Source organism: Pipistrellus kuhlii, unplaced genomic scaffold, assembly GCF_014108245.1.
Source record: "Pipistrellus kuhlii isolate mPipKuh1 unplaced genomic scaffold, mPipKuh1.p scaffold_m20_p_82, whole genome shotgun sequence".
Taxonomy (NCBI): domain Eukaryota; kingdom Metazoa; phylum Chordata; class Mammalia; order Chiroptera; family Vespertilionidae; genus Pipistrellus; species Pipistrellus kuhlii.
In genome coordinates this window covers 607,561-620,670 of record NW_023425587.1, presented here as the reverse complement: position 1 = coordinate 620,670, position 13,110 = coordinate 607,561, and the positions used below count along the sequence as shown (strand labels likewise).

General features: G+C 68.2%; 1 protein-coding gene across 1 annotated transcript; it reads left to right on the top strand.

The window, feature by feature from the left end:
* The first annotated feature begins 6,710 nt into the window (after positions 1 to 6,710).
* On the top strand, positions 6,711 to 12,615 carry TBXT (T-box transcription factor T). The gene is made up of 8 exons (XM_036425590.1): positions 6,711 to 6,919; positions 7,214 to 7,478; positions 8,207 to 8,341; positions 9,360 to 9,421; positions 9,514 to 9,575; positions 10,440 to 10,613; positions 11,587 to 11,716; positions 12,357 to 12,615. Exons 1-8 carry the CDS (start codon positions 6,711 to 6,713, stop codon positions 12,613 to 12,615), a joined length of 1,296 nt encoding a protein of 431 aa, XP_036281483.1.
* The last annotated feature ends 495 nt before the right edge of the window (positions 12,616 to 13,110 follow it).

Here is a 13,110-nt window from a genome sequence, read left to right as displayed (position 1 = left end):
TCCTCCTGAGTCTGTCCTCCTGTGTCCGTGTCCTCCTGTGTCCGTGTCCTCCTGTGTCTGTGTCCTCCTGTGCCCCATGTCCTCCTGTGTCTGTGTCCTCCTGTGCCCCATGTCGTCCTGTGTCTGTGTCCTCCTGTGCCCCATGTCCTCCTGTGTCCATGTCCTCCTGTGTCCGTGTCCTCCTGTGTCCGTGTCCTCCTGTGCCCCATGCCCTCCTGTGTCCATGTCCTCCTGTGTCCGTGTCCTCCTGAGTCTGTCCTCCTGTGTCCGTGTCCTCCTGTGTCCGTGTCCTCCTGTGTCCGTGTCCTCCTGTGCCCCATGCCCTCCTGTGTCCATGTCCTCCTGTGTCCATGTCCTCCTGTGCCCCATGCCCTCCTGTGTCCGTGTCCTCCTGAGTCTGTCCTCCTGTGTCCGTGTCCTCCTGTGTCCGTGTCCTCCTGTGTCCGTGTCCTCCTGTGTCCGTGTTCTCCTGTGCCCCATGCCCTCCTGTGTCCATGTCCTCCTGTGTCCGTGTCCTCCTGTGCCCCGTGTCCTCCTGTGCCCCATGCCCTCCTGTGTCCATGTCCTCCTGTGTCCGTGTCCTCCTGTGTCCGTGTCCTCCTGTGTCCATGTCCTCCTGTGCCCCATGCCCTCCTGTGTCCATGTCCTCCTGTGTCCGTGTCCTCCTGAGTCTGTCCTCCTGTGTCCGTGTCCTCCTGTGTCCGTGTCCTCCTGTGTCCGTGTCCTCCTGTGTCCATGTCCTCCTGTGTCCGTGTCCTCCTGAGTCTGTCCTCCTGTGTCTGTCCTCCTGTGTCTGTGTCCTCCTGTGTCCGTGTCCTCCTGAGTCTGTCCTCCTGTGTCCGTGTCCTCCTGTGTCCGTGCCCTCCTGTGTCCGTGTCCTCCTGTGTCCGTGTCCTCCTGTGTCCATGTCCTCCTGTGTCCGTGTCCTCCTGTGTCCGTGTCCTCCTGTGTCTGTGTCCTCCTGTGCCCCATGTCCTCCTGTGTCTGTGTCCTCCTGTGCCCCATGTCGTCCTGTGTCTGTGTCCTCCTGTGCCCCATGTCCTCCTGTGTCCATGTCCTCCTGTGTCCGTGTCCTCCTGTGTCCGTGTCCTCCTGTGTCTGTGTCCTCCTGTGCCCCATGTCCTCCTGTGTCCATGTCCTCCTGTGTCCGTGTCCTCCTGTGTCCGTGTCCTCCTGTGCCCCATGCCCTCCTGTGTCCATGTCCTCCTGTGTCCGTGTCCTCCTGAGTCTGTCCTCCTGTGTCCGTGTCCTCCTGTGTCCTTGTCCTCCTGTGTCCGTGTCCTCCTGTGCCCCATGCCCTCCTGTGTCCATGTCCTCCTGTGTCCATGTCCTCCTGTGCCCCATGCCCTCCTGTGTCCGTGTCCTCCTGAGTCTGTCCTCCTGTGTCCGTGTCCTCCTGTATCCGTGTCCTCCTGTGCCCCATGCCCTCCTGTGTCCATGTCCTCCTGTGTCCGTGTCCTCCTGTGTCCGTGTCCTCCTGTGCCCCATGCCCTCCTGTGTCCATGTCCTCCTGTGTTCGTGTCCTCCTGTGTCCGTGTCCTCCTGTGTCCATGTCCTCCTGTGTCCCATGCCCTCCTGTGTCCATGTCCTCCTGTGTCCGTGTCCTCCTGAGTCTGTCCTCCTGTGTCCGTGTCCTCCTGTGTCCGTGTCCTCCTGTGTCCGTGTCCTCCTGTGTCCATGTCCTCCTGTGTCCGTGTCCTCCTGAGTCTGTCCTCCTGTGTCTGTCCTCCTGTGTCTGTGTCCTCCTGTGTCCATGTCCTCCTGAGTCTGTCCTCCTGTGTCCGTGTCCTCCTGTGTCCGTGTCCTCCTGAGTCTGTCCTCCTGTGCCCCATGCCCTCCTGTGTCCGTGCCCTCCTGTGTCCGTGTCCTCCTGAGTCTGTCCTCCTGTGTCCGTGCCCTCCTGTGTCCGTGTCCTCCTGTGTCTGTTCTCCTGTGTCCGTGTCCTCCTGTGTCCGTGTCCTCCTGAGTCTGTCCTCCTGTGCCCCATGCCCTCCTGTGTCCGTGCCCTCCTGTGTCCGTGTCCTCCTGAGTCTGTCCTCCTGTGTCCATGTCCTCCTGTGTCCATGCCCTCCTGTGTCCGTGTCCTCCTGAGTCTGTCCTCCTGTGTCCATGTCCTCCTGTGTCCATGCCCTCCTGTGTCCGTGTCCTCCTGTGTCCGTGTCCTCCTGAGTCTGTCCTCCTGTGCCCCATGCCCTCCTGTGTCCGTGCCCTCCTGTGTCCGTGTCCTCCTGAGTCTGTCCTCCTGTGTCCATGTCCTCCTGTGTCCATGCCCTCCTGTGTCCGTGTCCTCCTGAGTCTGTCCTCCTGTGTCCATGTCCTCCTGTGTCCATGCCCTCCTGTGTCCGTGCCCTCCTGTGTCCGTGTCCTCCTGAGTCTGTCCTCCTGTGTCCGTGCCCTCCTGTGTCCATGCCCTCCTGTGTCCGTGTCCTCCTGAGTCTGTCCTCCTGTGTCCATGTCCTCCTGTGTCCATGCCCTCCTGTGTCCGTGCCCTCCTGTGTCCGTGTCCTCCTGAGTTTGTCCTCCTGTGTCTGCCCTCCTGTGTCCGTGCCCTCCTGTGTCTGTTCTCCTGTGTCCGTGTCCTCCTGAGTCTGCCCTCCTGTGCCCGTGTCGGCCTGTGTCTAGTCTGTGAAGGCCGCAGCACCCGGCAGTCCCTGGCAGCCAGGGGCCGGGCTGTGGTGTGTGGGGACCTCACTCCCAGGGCCTCCTCCTCGGAGGTTCTGTCCAGCTGGAAAGGAGGTGGGAGGGCTGGTGGGAGTCTTTCTCACAGACGTGCCAGCCCTCCTCCATCTCATTTCTCCTGTTCGTCTGGAGCTTGTAGGCAGCTCTTAGTCCTCCTCCCCGTCCCAGCTGATGCTGGGCCCCGGTCTGCCCCTCTCCGGGCGCCTCCCCCAGGGCCGGGCAGGCTTCTGCGGGCCCCTGAGCCTCCATGTCCCGGCCCCTCAGCTGTCCCCGTGCGATCCCCCTGCCGGCTTGTCTGTCTGCGGTATGCACGGGGTTTCCACGGGAGGCCACCAGGGCCCGGCTGGCTTTCCCGGCTCTGCAGGCCTTTCCCAGCCTCTTCCTGTTCGCTCTCCTTTCCCGTTGGTTCTCGAAGACACTGGCATCCCGCCCCACGCAGAGTCAGCCCAGTGCCGCGCCCACACCTGCCCCCTCCGCCCTCCATGCCCACACTCAGCGCGTCTGACGGGAAACGGCCTCGGGCTGGGCCTGCTGTCTCAGCGTCCCACCACGGCTCTCCGGGAGCACTGCCATGAGCAGCCCACTCTTGCCCAGCCTGTGAGGCTCAGTGGTTGAGTGTCGACCTATGAACCAAGAGGTCAGGGCCCAGGCCCAGGCTGTGGGCTTGATCCCCAGTGGGGGACATGCAGGAGGCAGCCGGTCAATCAATGGTGTTCTCTCTCGCCGATGTTCCTATCCATCCCTCTCTCTCTAAAAATCAACAAAAACGTATTGAAGAAAAAAGTCAACTCTCTGCAGTTGCTTTCTCACCGTGGCTCTACCATAAACGGGTGCTGCTGCCTTCCCGGGAGCCGGACGGCTGAGCGGTCACACCGTCTCACACAGGAGGCCCCAGCGGGCAGCGCTCCCTGCACCCAGATAGACCCCGGACCCGACTGCAAGGAGGAAACCGAGCTGCCCGCCGGACACCAGGCCACAGCCAGCCTGTCAGGGAGCAGGTGGCTCCTCTGCAGCCTTGAACTTCCAAGGAGCCATGGCCCGAGTTTCCAGGAGAAACGTCACAACCCAAGCTAACGTGTGGATGCCCGTCACGGAGCCATGCCCTGTCCTGTGTGTGGAAGCCGCTGGCTCCCACGGCCACGGCCACGGCCACGGCCACAGCCAGAGGCAGTGAGGTGAGGTGGGCTTGGTCCTGAAGTGCTTCCTTCCTGTTGGTCCTGGAGCTCCAGCCTGCAAAGGCCACCTCCCGCCCGCAGCGCAGGGACAGCTGTCCACGCTCACGCCACGGCCTCGGCTGCCACGGGGGGTCAGCCACCACGGAGCTGGGCTGCTGCCCTGAGAAAAAGACTAAAAACAAGCAAGCAAGCAAACAAACAAACAAACAAAAAACCCCAAACAAGTCTTCATTCTTCACAAACAGAGACGCCCAGCAGCCCGTGGCCTGAGGGTTTATGGTGCCCCTTTAAAACCGTAAACTTCATTGGCCTCTTTCCGGGCGGCGGCCAGTAAACCACCGGGGCAGAACGAGCGGCTGTTTAGGTCCCGTGACATCTGTTAAGTCCGAGCCGCCAGGCGTGGGAAGTCGCTGAGCGTGGGAGAGAGCTCGCCTGCCCGCGTGGCTCGGCGGCTGAGCGCGGACCACGATCCAGGGGGTCAGGCGCAGGCTCCATCCCATGCGGGTGTGCAGGAGGCAGCCGGCCCCCGATTCTCCCTCGTCACCGACGCTTCTCTCTCCCTCCCCCTTCCTCTCTGACATCAATAAAAAATAAAAGGAGGGGAATGGGGAGGAACACAATGAAAAGGCGAGGAGGACACAGAGCTGTGAGCGGTGGCAGTGGTCAGGTTTTTATTTTCACACACACACACACACACACACACACACACGTTACATGTATGACATTTTAGGTCGAGCACAGATCACATCAGAAAATAAATGTTTTCCTTCCGGAAGAGAAGGCGCTGAGCACAGTGCCCCCTGCCCGGCCTGAGCCTGTCCAGCTCCTGCAGGGAGGGAGGATGGAGGAGGGAGGAGGGAGGAGGAAGGGGGAGGGGGGAGAAGGGAGAGGGTAGGGGGAGGAGGGGGGGTAGGGGGAGGGAGATAGTCTCTCTGGGGACTGAGGGTGAGTGCTTGGGATGTCTTGTAAAGTGCTTCCTATTTGGGGGATCCCCCTATTTTGTGGGGAACCCGTGGCATCCCGAGGCCTCTCTCTGTTCTCTCCTGGCCGGGGAGATCTGGGGAGAAACGGCTGGAGCGCCCGCCTCCAGGGGAGCACCGGCCAGCACGGGCTGTCCTTCCCGGGGGACCAGGGAGCTTCAGGCACCGGCCGCCCCAAAGGCCGAGCGGAGACCAGTCCTGAGGACGGAGCCGCTGCAGGGAGAGGCCGGGAGGCGCAGTGAGGGCGGAGGCCCCGCTCCAGTGGCTCAGCCTGCGCCTGGCGCTCCACACTGGAGCGCAATATTCCCGCGTTCGAAAGGGAGCCGCCTCTGCCGAGCTGTGCTCCCTGGCCCGTCCCCCTGCGCCTGGAGCGGAACGGAAGCCAGGCCCACCGCCGCCGAGCGGCCTGGGACTCGGGGAAACCCCAGTCTCAGCGCCATGAGCGGCCTGGGGGTCGGGGGTCGGGGGTCGGAGGTCGGGGTCCGGAGCTTGCTCCAGCCCCGGGCCCTGGAGGCCCTCGTTGCCTGGGGACCCGCCCCCCCCCCCCGGGACGTCCCCCTTCTCACCGCAGGTGGGGCCGGGGTGCGCCCGCGGGGATGGCCCCAGCCCGGCCCCCGGCGGCTCCGCCCGGCCCCGGCGCGGGGGTAGGCGCTCGGCGCGGCGGTTCCCTCTGGAGCGCGGGCCGCCGGCCGGGAGGGGCGGCTCACGGGGTGCGGGTCCGGTCCGGCCCCGGAGCCGGTTCCAGGGCGCGGGCTGCTCCGTACCGGGGCGCCCGCCCGGTGCGCCGGCTTCTCCCAGGGGCGCGGGGCGCGGAGGCGGGACCCGAGGCCGCTGGGCACGGGGGCGGGGGGCGCGGGGGGCGCGGGGGGCGCGGGGGCGCGGGGGCGCGGGGGGCGCGGGGGGCGCGGGGGGCGCGGGGGGCGCGGGGGCGCGGGGGCGCGGGGGGCGCGGGGGCGCGGGGGGCGCGGGGGCAGGGCCTTGCACCTCCCGGTTCTCCTGGGTCCCGTCCCCTCGGCGGCTCCTGAGGAATGCCGTGTAAAGCTGCCTGGACCGCTTCCTACCCATTGTCACCTCCCGCCCCCGGGGGAGGGTGGGGGTCTCCCACCAAAAGGCCATAAACCCGGGTGCCGGGGCTGGGCCGGGGCCGCGGCGGGGAGACCACCCAGCCCCCTGGCCCCGGGAGCCCGGGCCGCCCTCCGCCTCCCCAAAGCAGAGTGGGAACGGCCCAGGCCCCTTGGGGAGCGCGTCTGTCTCCCTTCCCGCTCCGAGGGGACGGCCGGGTGGACGCGGCCCCTGCAGGCGGGAGGGACGCGGAGGGCTGGGCCGGGGAGGGAGACGGCGTGCCGGCCGGGCTGGTGGGGGGTCCCGTGCGCTCCCGGCGGCGCACCTGCGGGCCGGAGCCCCTCCGTGGGACAGGAGCCGGCCGGCCGCCCACCGGCTCCGCCCGCTTTGATGGAGGCGCACACATCTGGGGGCGGGGAGAGGGGCGGGGGTGTGGGTGCCGGGGAGCCGGCCGGTCTGATGTGGCCGCAGCCAATGGGCGGCCCCGGACTTGAAAGGATGCGGCCTGCCCGCCGCCCCGGCCGCCCCTCCGGCCGCTATTTATGGGCCAGGACCCTGCTCCGAGCTGCTCCGTCCCAGAGGGAGTTCAAGTGGAACCCCGCCCGCCCAGCACCGCCCCCCACCGCCCCGGGGCTGTGCGGGCTCCGCTCAGGAGCGATCGGGGCGGCCGGGCGAGGGCGGCGGGTGAGGGTGGCCGGGCGAGGGCGGCGGGTGAGGGTGGCCGGGTGAGGGCAGCGGGTGAGGGTGGCCGGGTGAGGGCGGCTGGGGTGAGGGCGGCCGGGCGAGGGCGGCCGCCGGGGGCAGTGGCCGGAGGATGAGCGCCCCGGCCGAGGGCGCGGGGCCTGGCCCACAGCTCCCGCACCGCGTGGACCACCTGCTGAGCGCGGTGGAGAGCGAGCTGCGCGCGGGCAGCGAGAAGGGCGACCCCACGGAGCGCGAGCTGCGGGTGGGGCTGGAGGAGCGGGAGCTGTGGCTGCGCTTCCAGGAGCTCACCAACGAGATGATCATCACCAAGAACGGCAGGTGGGCGGCCGGCGGGGGCGCCCCCAAGGTCCCGGGGTGCCCTTCTGCTCAGTGCCCTCGCGGGGCGCGCCCGGGGCCGTGGTCTGGGGGCCCTGTGCGTGGGGGGGCGGGGAGGGGGTTCCAGAGGAGTCGGACGCCCCGGCCGCTCCTGTCCCACGGGACCCACACCGGTGGCGGCCGCCTGGGCCGCGGTGCGGGGTTTGGGGGGGGGGGTAGGAGGGGGTCTGGGACCTGGAAGCCCCCAGAGGGCCCTGTCCGCCAGCCTCCTGTGGCCCCGGGCCCCCGTGGTTCCAGGCGCATGTTCCCGGTGCTGAAGGTGAGTGTGTCCGGCCTGGACCCCAACGCCATGTACTCGCTCCTGCTGGACTTCGTGGCGGCGGACGGCCACCGCTGGAAGTACGTGAACGGCGAGTGGGTGCCGGGCGGCAAGCCGGAGCCGCAGGCGCCCAGCTGCGTCTACATCCACCCCGACTCGCCCAACTTCGGGGCGCACTGGATGAAGGCGCCCGTGTCCTTCAGCAAGGTCAAGCTCACCAACAAGCTCGGCGGCGGCGGCCAGGTGGGGCGCGGGGGGGGGGGGGGGGGGGGGGCCGGGGCCCAGGGGCCTCGCCTTCCCCAGGAACCCCCGGAGGGACCTGCGGCAGCCCCGAACCCTGACCCTGACCCTCAGTGAGGCGCAGTGCTGCCTACAGTGACCCTATGTAAGGTGACCAGATCGCCCCGCTTTTGGCGGGACAATCCTGATTTCTAACAATTTTCCCCGCATTACTTGGCGTTTTAAAAAGTCCCGATTTTTTTTAAAAAAAGCTGAGGGATGCCGGAAAAATTGCTAGAAATCAGGACTGTCCAGCCAAAAGCCGGACGATCTGGTCACCTTCCCTATGGGGGTCACAGCACGCCCTGGGGGACACAGAGGGGCGCAGCCCAACCTGGGGCGGGCAGGTCTCAGGTGGGGGGCTCATAGCGCCCCACTTCTTAGGGCCAACGGACTCCCTGGCGAGCGGCCGCCCCAGAGGTGAGAGGCCCCGTCCTCGCTGAGCGAGCGTCCTGCGCAAACCGGGACTGTCCCCGCAGCGGCCTGAGGCCCACAGACCCCGGGGCCTCGGCGTCGCGGAGGCCGTGGCCAGGATTCCCCGGTCCCAGGGTGAGGGTCCCAGGCTGTCACCCGGGGCCCGGGCTGTTGATGTCTGCTGGCCTCTGGCTCCTTCCTCCTGGCCCGGCCGTACCCCAGGGGCGTCCGCTGGGACCCTCCCCGGGACACGTCTCACTCCGTGTCTGTCCCCGCAGATCATGCTCAACTCCTTGCATAAGTACGAGCCTCGTATCCACATCGTGAGGGTGGGAGGCCCGCAGCGCATGATCACCAGCCACTGCTTCCCTGAGACGCAGTTCATCGCCGTGACGGCCTACCAGAACGAGGAGGTGAGGGGGGAGGGGGGGAAGGATGAGAGGGGTGAGGGGTGAGAGGGGTGAGGGGTGAGAGGGGTGAGGGGTGAGAGGGGTGAGGGGTGAGAGAGGTGAAGGGTGAGAGGGGTGAGGGGTGAGAGGGGTGAGGGGTGAGAGGGGTGAGGGGTGAGAGGGTGAGGGTGAGGGTGAGGGAGAGGGATGAGAGGGGTGAGGGGTGAGAGGGGAGAGGGGGGAGGGTGAGGGGTGAGGGTGAGAGGGGTGAGGGTGAGAGGTGAGGGTGAGAGGGGTGAGGAATGAGAGGGGTGAGGGTGAGGGTGAGGGAGAGGGGTGAGGGAGAGGGATGAGAGGGGTGAGGGTGAGGGTGAGGGTGAGGGAGAGGGGTGAGGGAGAGGGAGAGAGGGGTGAGGGATGAGAGGGTGAGGGTGAGGGTGAGGGAGAGGGGTGAGGGTGAGGGAGAGGGGTGAGGGTGAGGGAGAGGGGCCTGCTCCCTGGCAGAGTCCCGGGGGGATGGCCGATGTGTTAGCGGACCTCAGACCCAGCGGGTGTGGGCTGCCGCCGGGTTCGAGCTTTGGTGCTGGCTTATGCTCAGAGTGTTGTCCGCAGGAGGCCCCGTCCCTTGTGAATTCCACTCGGAAATCGGCCATGGAGAATGTCCATAAATGTGCTGTTCTTCTTGTGTGTTTTGTATGTTTGTACTGATGTCAGAGGGGAAAGGAGAGGGAGAGAAGCATCCATGACGAGAGAGAATCACTGATCGGCTGCCTCCTGCACGCCCCACACTGGGGATCGAGCCGGCCACCCAGGCCTGTGCCCTGACGGGGAGTCGATGTCAGCCCCTGGGCCATGCGGGCCACGGTGCTGCTCTGTACGGAGCGGCCCTCTCCCCAGCCGTGCAGGCCACCAGAGAGCCCGGACGGGAGCCGGCCACATCGGAATGTTTAAAGGGACGGACGCGGCTGCCTCCCGGTCTCTCAGTGCCGGTAAACCCTCGCTGCCATCAGCATACGAGGACGTGTGACTCCTTCTTTCTCAGATCACGGCTCTCAAAATCAAGTACAACCCCTTCGCCAAGGCCTTCCTGGACGCCAAGGAGAGGTGAGCGGAGCCCGCCCGCTGGGCGGCAGCCGTTAGCGCCGTCCCCGCGCCCTCCCCCGTCCTCCTGACACTGCCATGCGCTTTTTGGACAGAAGCGACCACAAGGACGTGATGGACGACCCCGGGGACGGCCAGCAGCCTGGGTTCTCCCAATGTACGGTTTGTGGCGCTGCCGGGAGCGGGGGCCGCCTGGGTCTGCGTGCGGCGGGCGGGCCCTTTGGCAGGGCCAGGCCCAGGGCCTGTGGTCTTCCCTGCCCGTCTCAGTCTGTCTCAGCCCCGAGGCCTTGAACCTCTTGCTCCCCTGAGGCTGCGAAGCTTGGGAAGGGGTGTGGCTTCTCCCTTGCTCCCAGCTGCTCTGGGAAGGGCAGGTTAACACGCTGGTTTGGGGAGACGGGCGGCTGGGGGCCAGGCGGCTGCTCGCTCAGCTCCTCCGGGCGCCCGGGAGCCGAGCAGAGGGAGGAGGTCTGCTGGGGGAGGAGGGAGAGCAGCTGGTCTCCGGCCCGGCGGGAGGCCGAGTGGCTGCCCCTGGGGGAGAGGCAGGCCTGCTGTCCTCCGGAGGCGGAGCCTGAAACAGGAAAACAGCAGAACACGGGGTCCCACCGCCCCGAGCACAGGGGCCCTCCTGGGTGAGGGACGCAGGGCCACTGCCGCCCGTCTGGCCCTGCGTTGGCCGTTGCGTTGGCTTCACACTCAGCAGCGAGCGCTGGGGCCGGCCGGGGAGTCTGAGGGCCCGGGCTGGGCTGCAGGCTCCTCGGGCAGGGCTGCTGGAACCCTGGTCCAGGGGCCTGGGGACAGAGCTGTGCCCTCAAGGCCCCCACGTGGTGGGACACCCAGTGTGATGCCCGGTGTGACGGCCGGTGCCCCCCACGGGCTAAGAGGACAAGGCCTCCCTGTGGGCTCTGCTGGCCTCTGGGCTGGAGGGCGGAGGGCGGAGGGCGGAGGGCGGAGGGCGGAGGGCAGAGGGCGGAGCACGAGGACCGAGGCCGATGCCAGCCACCAGCTTCCTTCCTCACAGCAGGGGGCTGGCTCCTGCCTGGCACCAGCGCGCTGTGCCCCCCGGCCGCCCCGCACCCCCAGTTCGGAGGTCCCCTGTCGCTGCCCCCCACGCAGGGCTGTGAGCGGTACCCCGCCCTGCGGAGCCACCGGCCGGCGCCCTACCCCAGCCCCTACGCGCATCGGACCAGCTCCCCCAGTAAGCCGGGCCCGATGGGGGTGTGGGGGAGGCTGCTGCTGGGGAGGCATCAGCAGGACCCAGAGGGAGGAGAGAACTCTCCGGAACGCACCCCAAGCCAGGCCTCCACTCCCATCCTCAGCCTGGAGCCCTGGCGCAGCCGTCCCACCCCACCCCACCCGCACCCGCACCCCCACCCCACCCGCACCCACACCCCCAACCCACCCGCACCCTCACCCTCACCCGCACCCGCACCCGCACCCGCACCCCCACCCGCACCCGCACCCCCACCCCCACCCCACCCGCAACCCGCACCCGCACCCCCACCCCCACCCCCACCCCACCCGCACCCCACCCCGCGCCCCTCCCCCACCCCGCGCCCCTCCAGCTCCCAGGCCCGGAGGCCTCAGCCTCCCCAGGGGTGTGGGTCAGCGGCACAGCAGCCCCCCGCTCAGAGCCGTGTTGGTCCGAGGGTGTGGGCCCCGTGCCCGCAGCCTGTAGCCGGCCCTCAGGCGGCCGTGCAGGTGTGAGCACCGAGCCCAGGCTGGGCCCTCGGGTGCCCCCCTTTCCGTGGCTCCCGCACCGCCTCCCAGCACCGGGCTGAGCAGCAGCTGAGGACCCGCTGGGGCAGCCACCGCCCGGGAAGGAGGGGGTCGCAGGGCCAGGTGCCCCGAGGCCGGGCCCGGGCGAGAAGGTCCACTGTAAACTCCGGCCCTCCGCTCTGAGGAAGGCTTGGGGACAGGCAGGGGACGGACGGAGGCAAAGCCTGGCCAGTGGGCGCGCTGTCAGTGCCAGGCAGGGCGAGCCAGGGCCCGGCCGCCCTGGGGGAGCCCGGCTGGGCGCACAGCAGCTCCTGCAGCTCCAGGCCTGGCTCAGGCTCAGCGCGCCGCCCCCGCCCGCACCCAGAGCCTCGCCTGCGGGCTGGGCCATGCCCGGGGGTGCCATGCACCTGCCGCCCTTGGGGGACCGCTGACCGCCACGCTCTCGCCCGCAGCCTATGCCGACGCCTCGCCCGCCTGCGTGCCCATGCTCCAGCCCCACGAGAACTGGCCGGGCCTCGGGGTGCCCGCCCACCCCGGGGTGCTGCCCGTGAGCGCCGGCTCCGGCCCCCCAGCGGGCGCCAGGTGAGGTGTGCGGGAACCGTGCGGCCCCGGACCCTGTGCCCACTGCGGCCTCGGTTCTGCTGGGAGGAGAAAGACGTTTTTGGCTGGTTTGGCTCAGTGGGTCCTGTCGGCCTGCAGACGGAAGGGTCCTGGGTTCGAGGATGGTCAAGGGCACATGCCCGGGTGTGGCGGGACCCCTAGGCCCCTTCCTCTCTGCTGTGCCCAGTGCCCGGGGGCCGGCCCCGCTGTCTCAGCTCAGAGTGCAGGCCTGGTGCCTGGTGGGGGCTTGGAGGGACGTGTCCCCGGCCCCGTTCTCGGGGTGCTGTCTCCGTCCCGCGAGTCCCTGGGTGGGGGAGTCACACGGGTGCCTCGTTAAGCACACCTTTGGACTTGGGTTCCGTCCATCTGGGGTCCTCGGTTCCATTCTGGACTCTGGGAGCACACCCTGCAGGGCCGGCCCTGAGCTGCGTGGGTGCCTGTGCCGTGCTCCCGGCTTCCCCGCGGCTCTCCTGGCGACAGGGGTGACGCTGACACGCGCCTCAGCGGGTCCGACATGGGACTGCGGCTGCAAGGCCCTGTCCCCGTTCTCGGGCGCTGGGTTTGGGGTCTGGGCCTGACGGTCCGGCCCAGCCCGGCCCCTGACGGTGTCCTCCCCTTGCAGCCAGTACCCCGGCCTGTGGTCCATGAGCAGCGGCGCCAGCACACCGGCCGCTCCGCCGGCCGCGATGCCCCCGTTCTTCCGGGGGCCGTCCCCCCACCCCGCAGCCCTGGGTCCCCCAGGCACGGTCCCCTCCTCCTCGGGGTCCCCACTGTACGACGGGGCAGCCGCAGCCCCGGACGTGCCCGACAGCCAGTACGACACCTCGGCCCTGGCCTGCCTCATCGCCTCCTGGACGCCCGCGTCGCCGCCCTCCATGTGACACGGTCCTCCATGTGACCCGGTCCTCTGTGTGACCCGGTCCTCCATGTGACCCGGTCCTCCATGTGACCTGAGTCCTCCATGTGACCTGGTCCTCCATGTGACCTGGTCCTCCATGTGACCTGAGTCCTCCATGTGACCCGGTCCTCCATGTGACCTGGTCCTCCATGTGACCCCGGTCCTCCCTGTGACCCGGTCCTCCGTGTGACCCGGTCTTCCGTGTGACCTGGTCCTCCATGTGACCCCGGTCCTCCATGTGACCTGGTCCTCCATGTGACCTGGTCCTCCATGTGACTTGGTCCTCCATGTGACCCCGGTCCTCCGTGTGACCCCGGTCCTCCATGTGACCTGGTCCTCCATGTGACCCTGGTCCTCCATGTGACCTGGTCCTCCATGTGACCTGGTCCTCCATATGACCTGGTCCTCCATGTGACCCTGGAGCTCCATGTGACCCGGTCCTCCATGTGACCCGGTCCTCCATGTGACCCGGTCCTCC

Coding starts and splice junctions, on each gene's coding strand:
- TBXT (XM_036425590.1), top strand. CDS start 6,711: ATGAGCGCCCCGGCCGAGGGCGCGGGGCCTGGCCCACAGCTCCCGCAC. Junction 8,342..9,359: donor CGGCCTACCAGAACGAGGAG/GTGAGGGGGGAG, acceptor CTTCTTTCTCAG/ATCACGGCTCTCAAAATCAA. Junction 9,422..9,513: donor TTCCTGGACGCCAAGGAGAG/GTGAGCGGAGCC, acceptor CTTTTTGGACAG/AAGCGACCACAAGGACGTGA.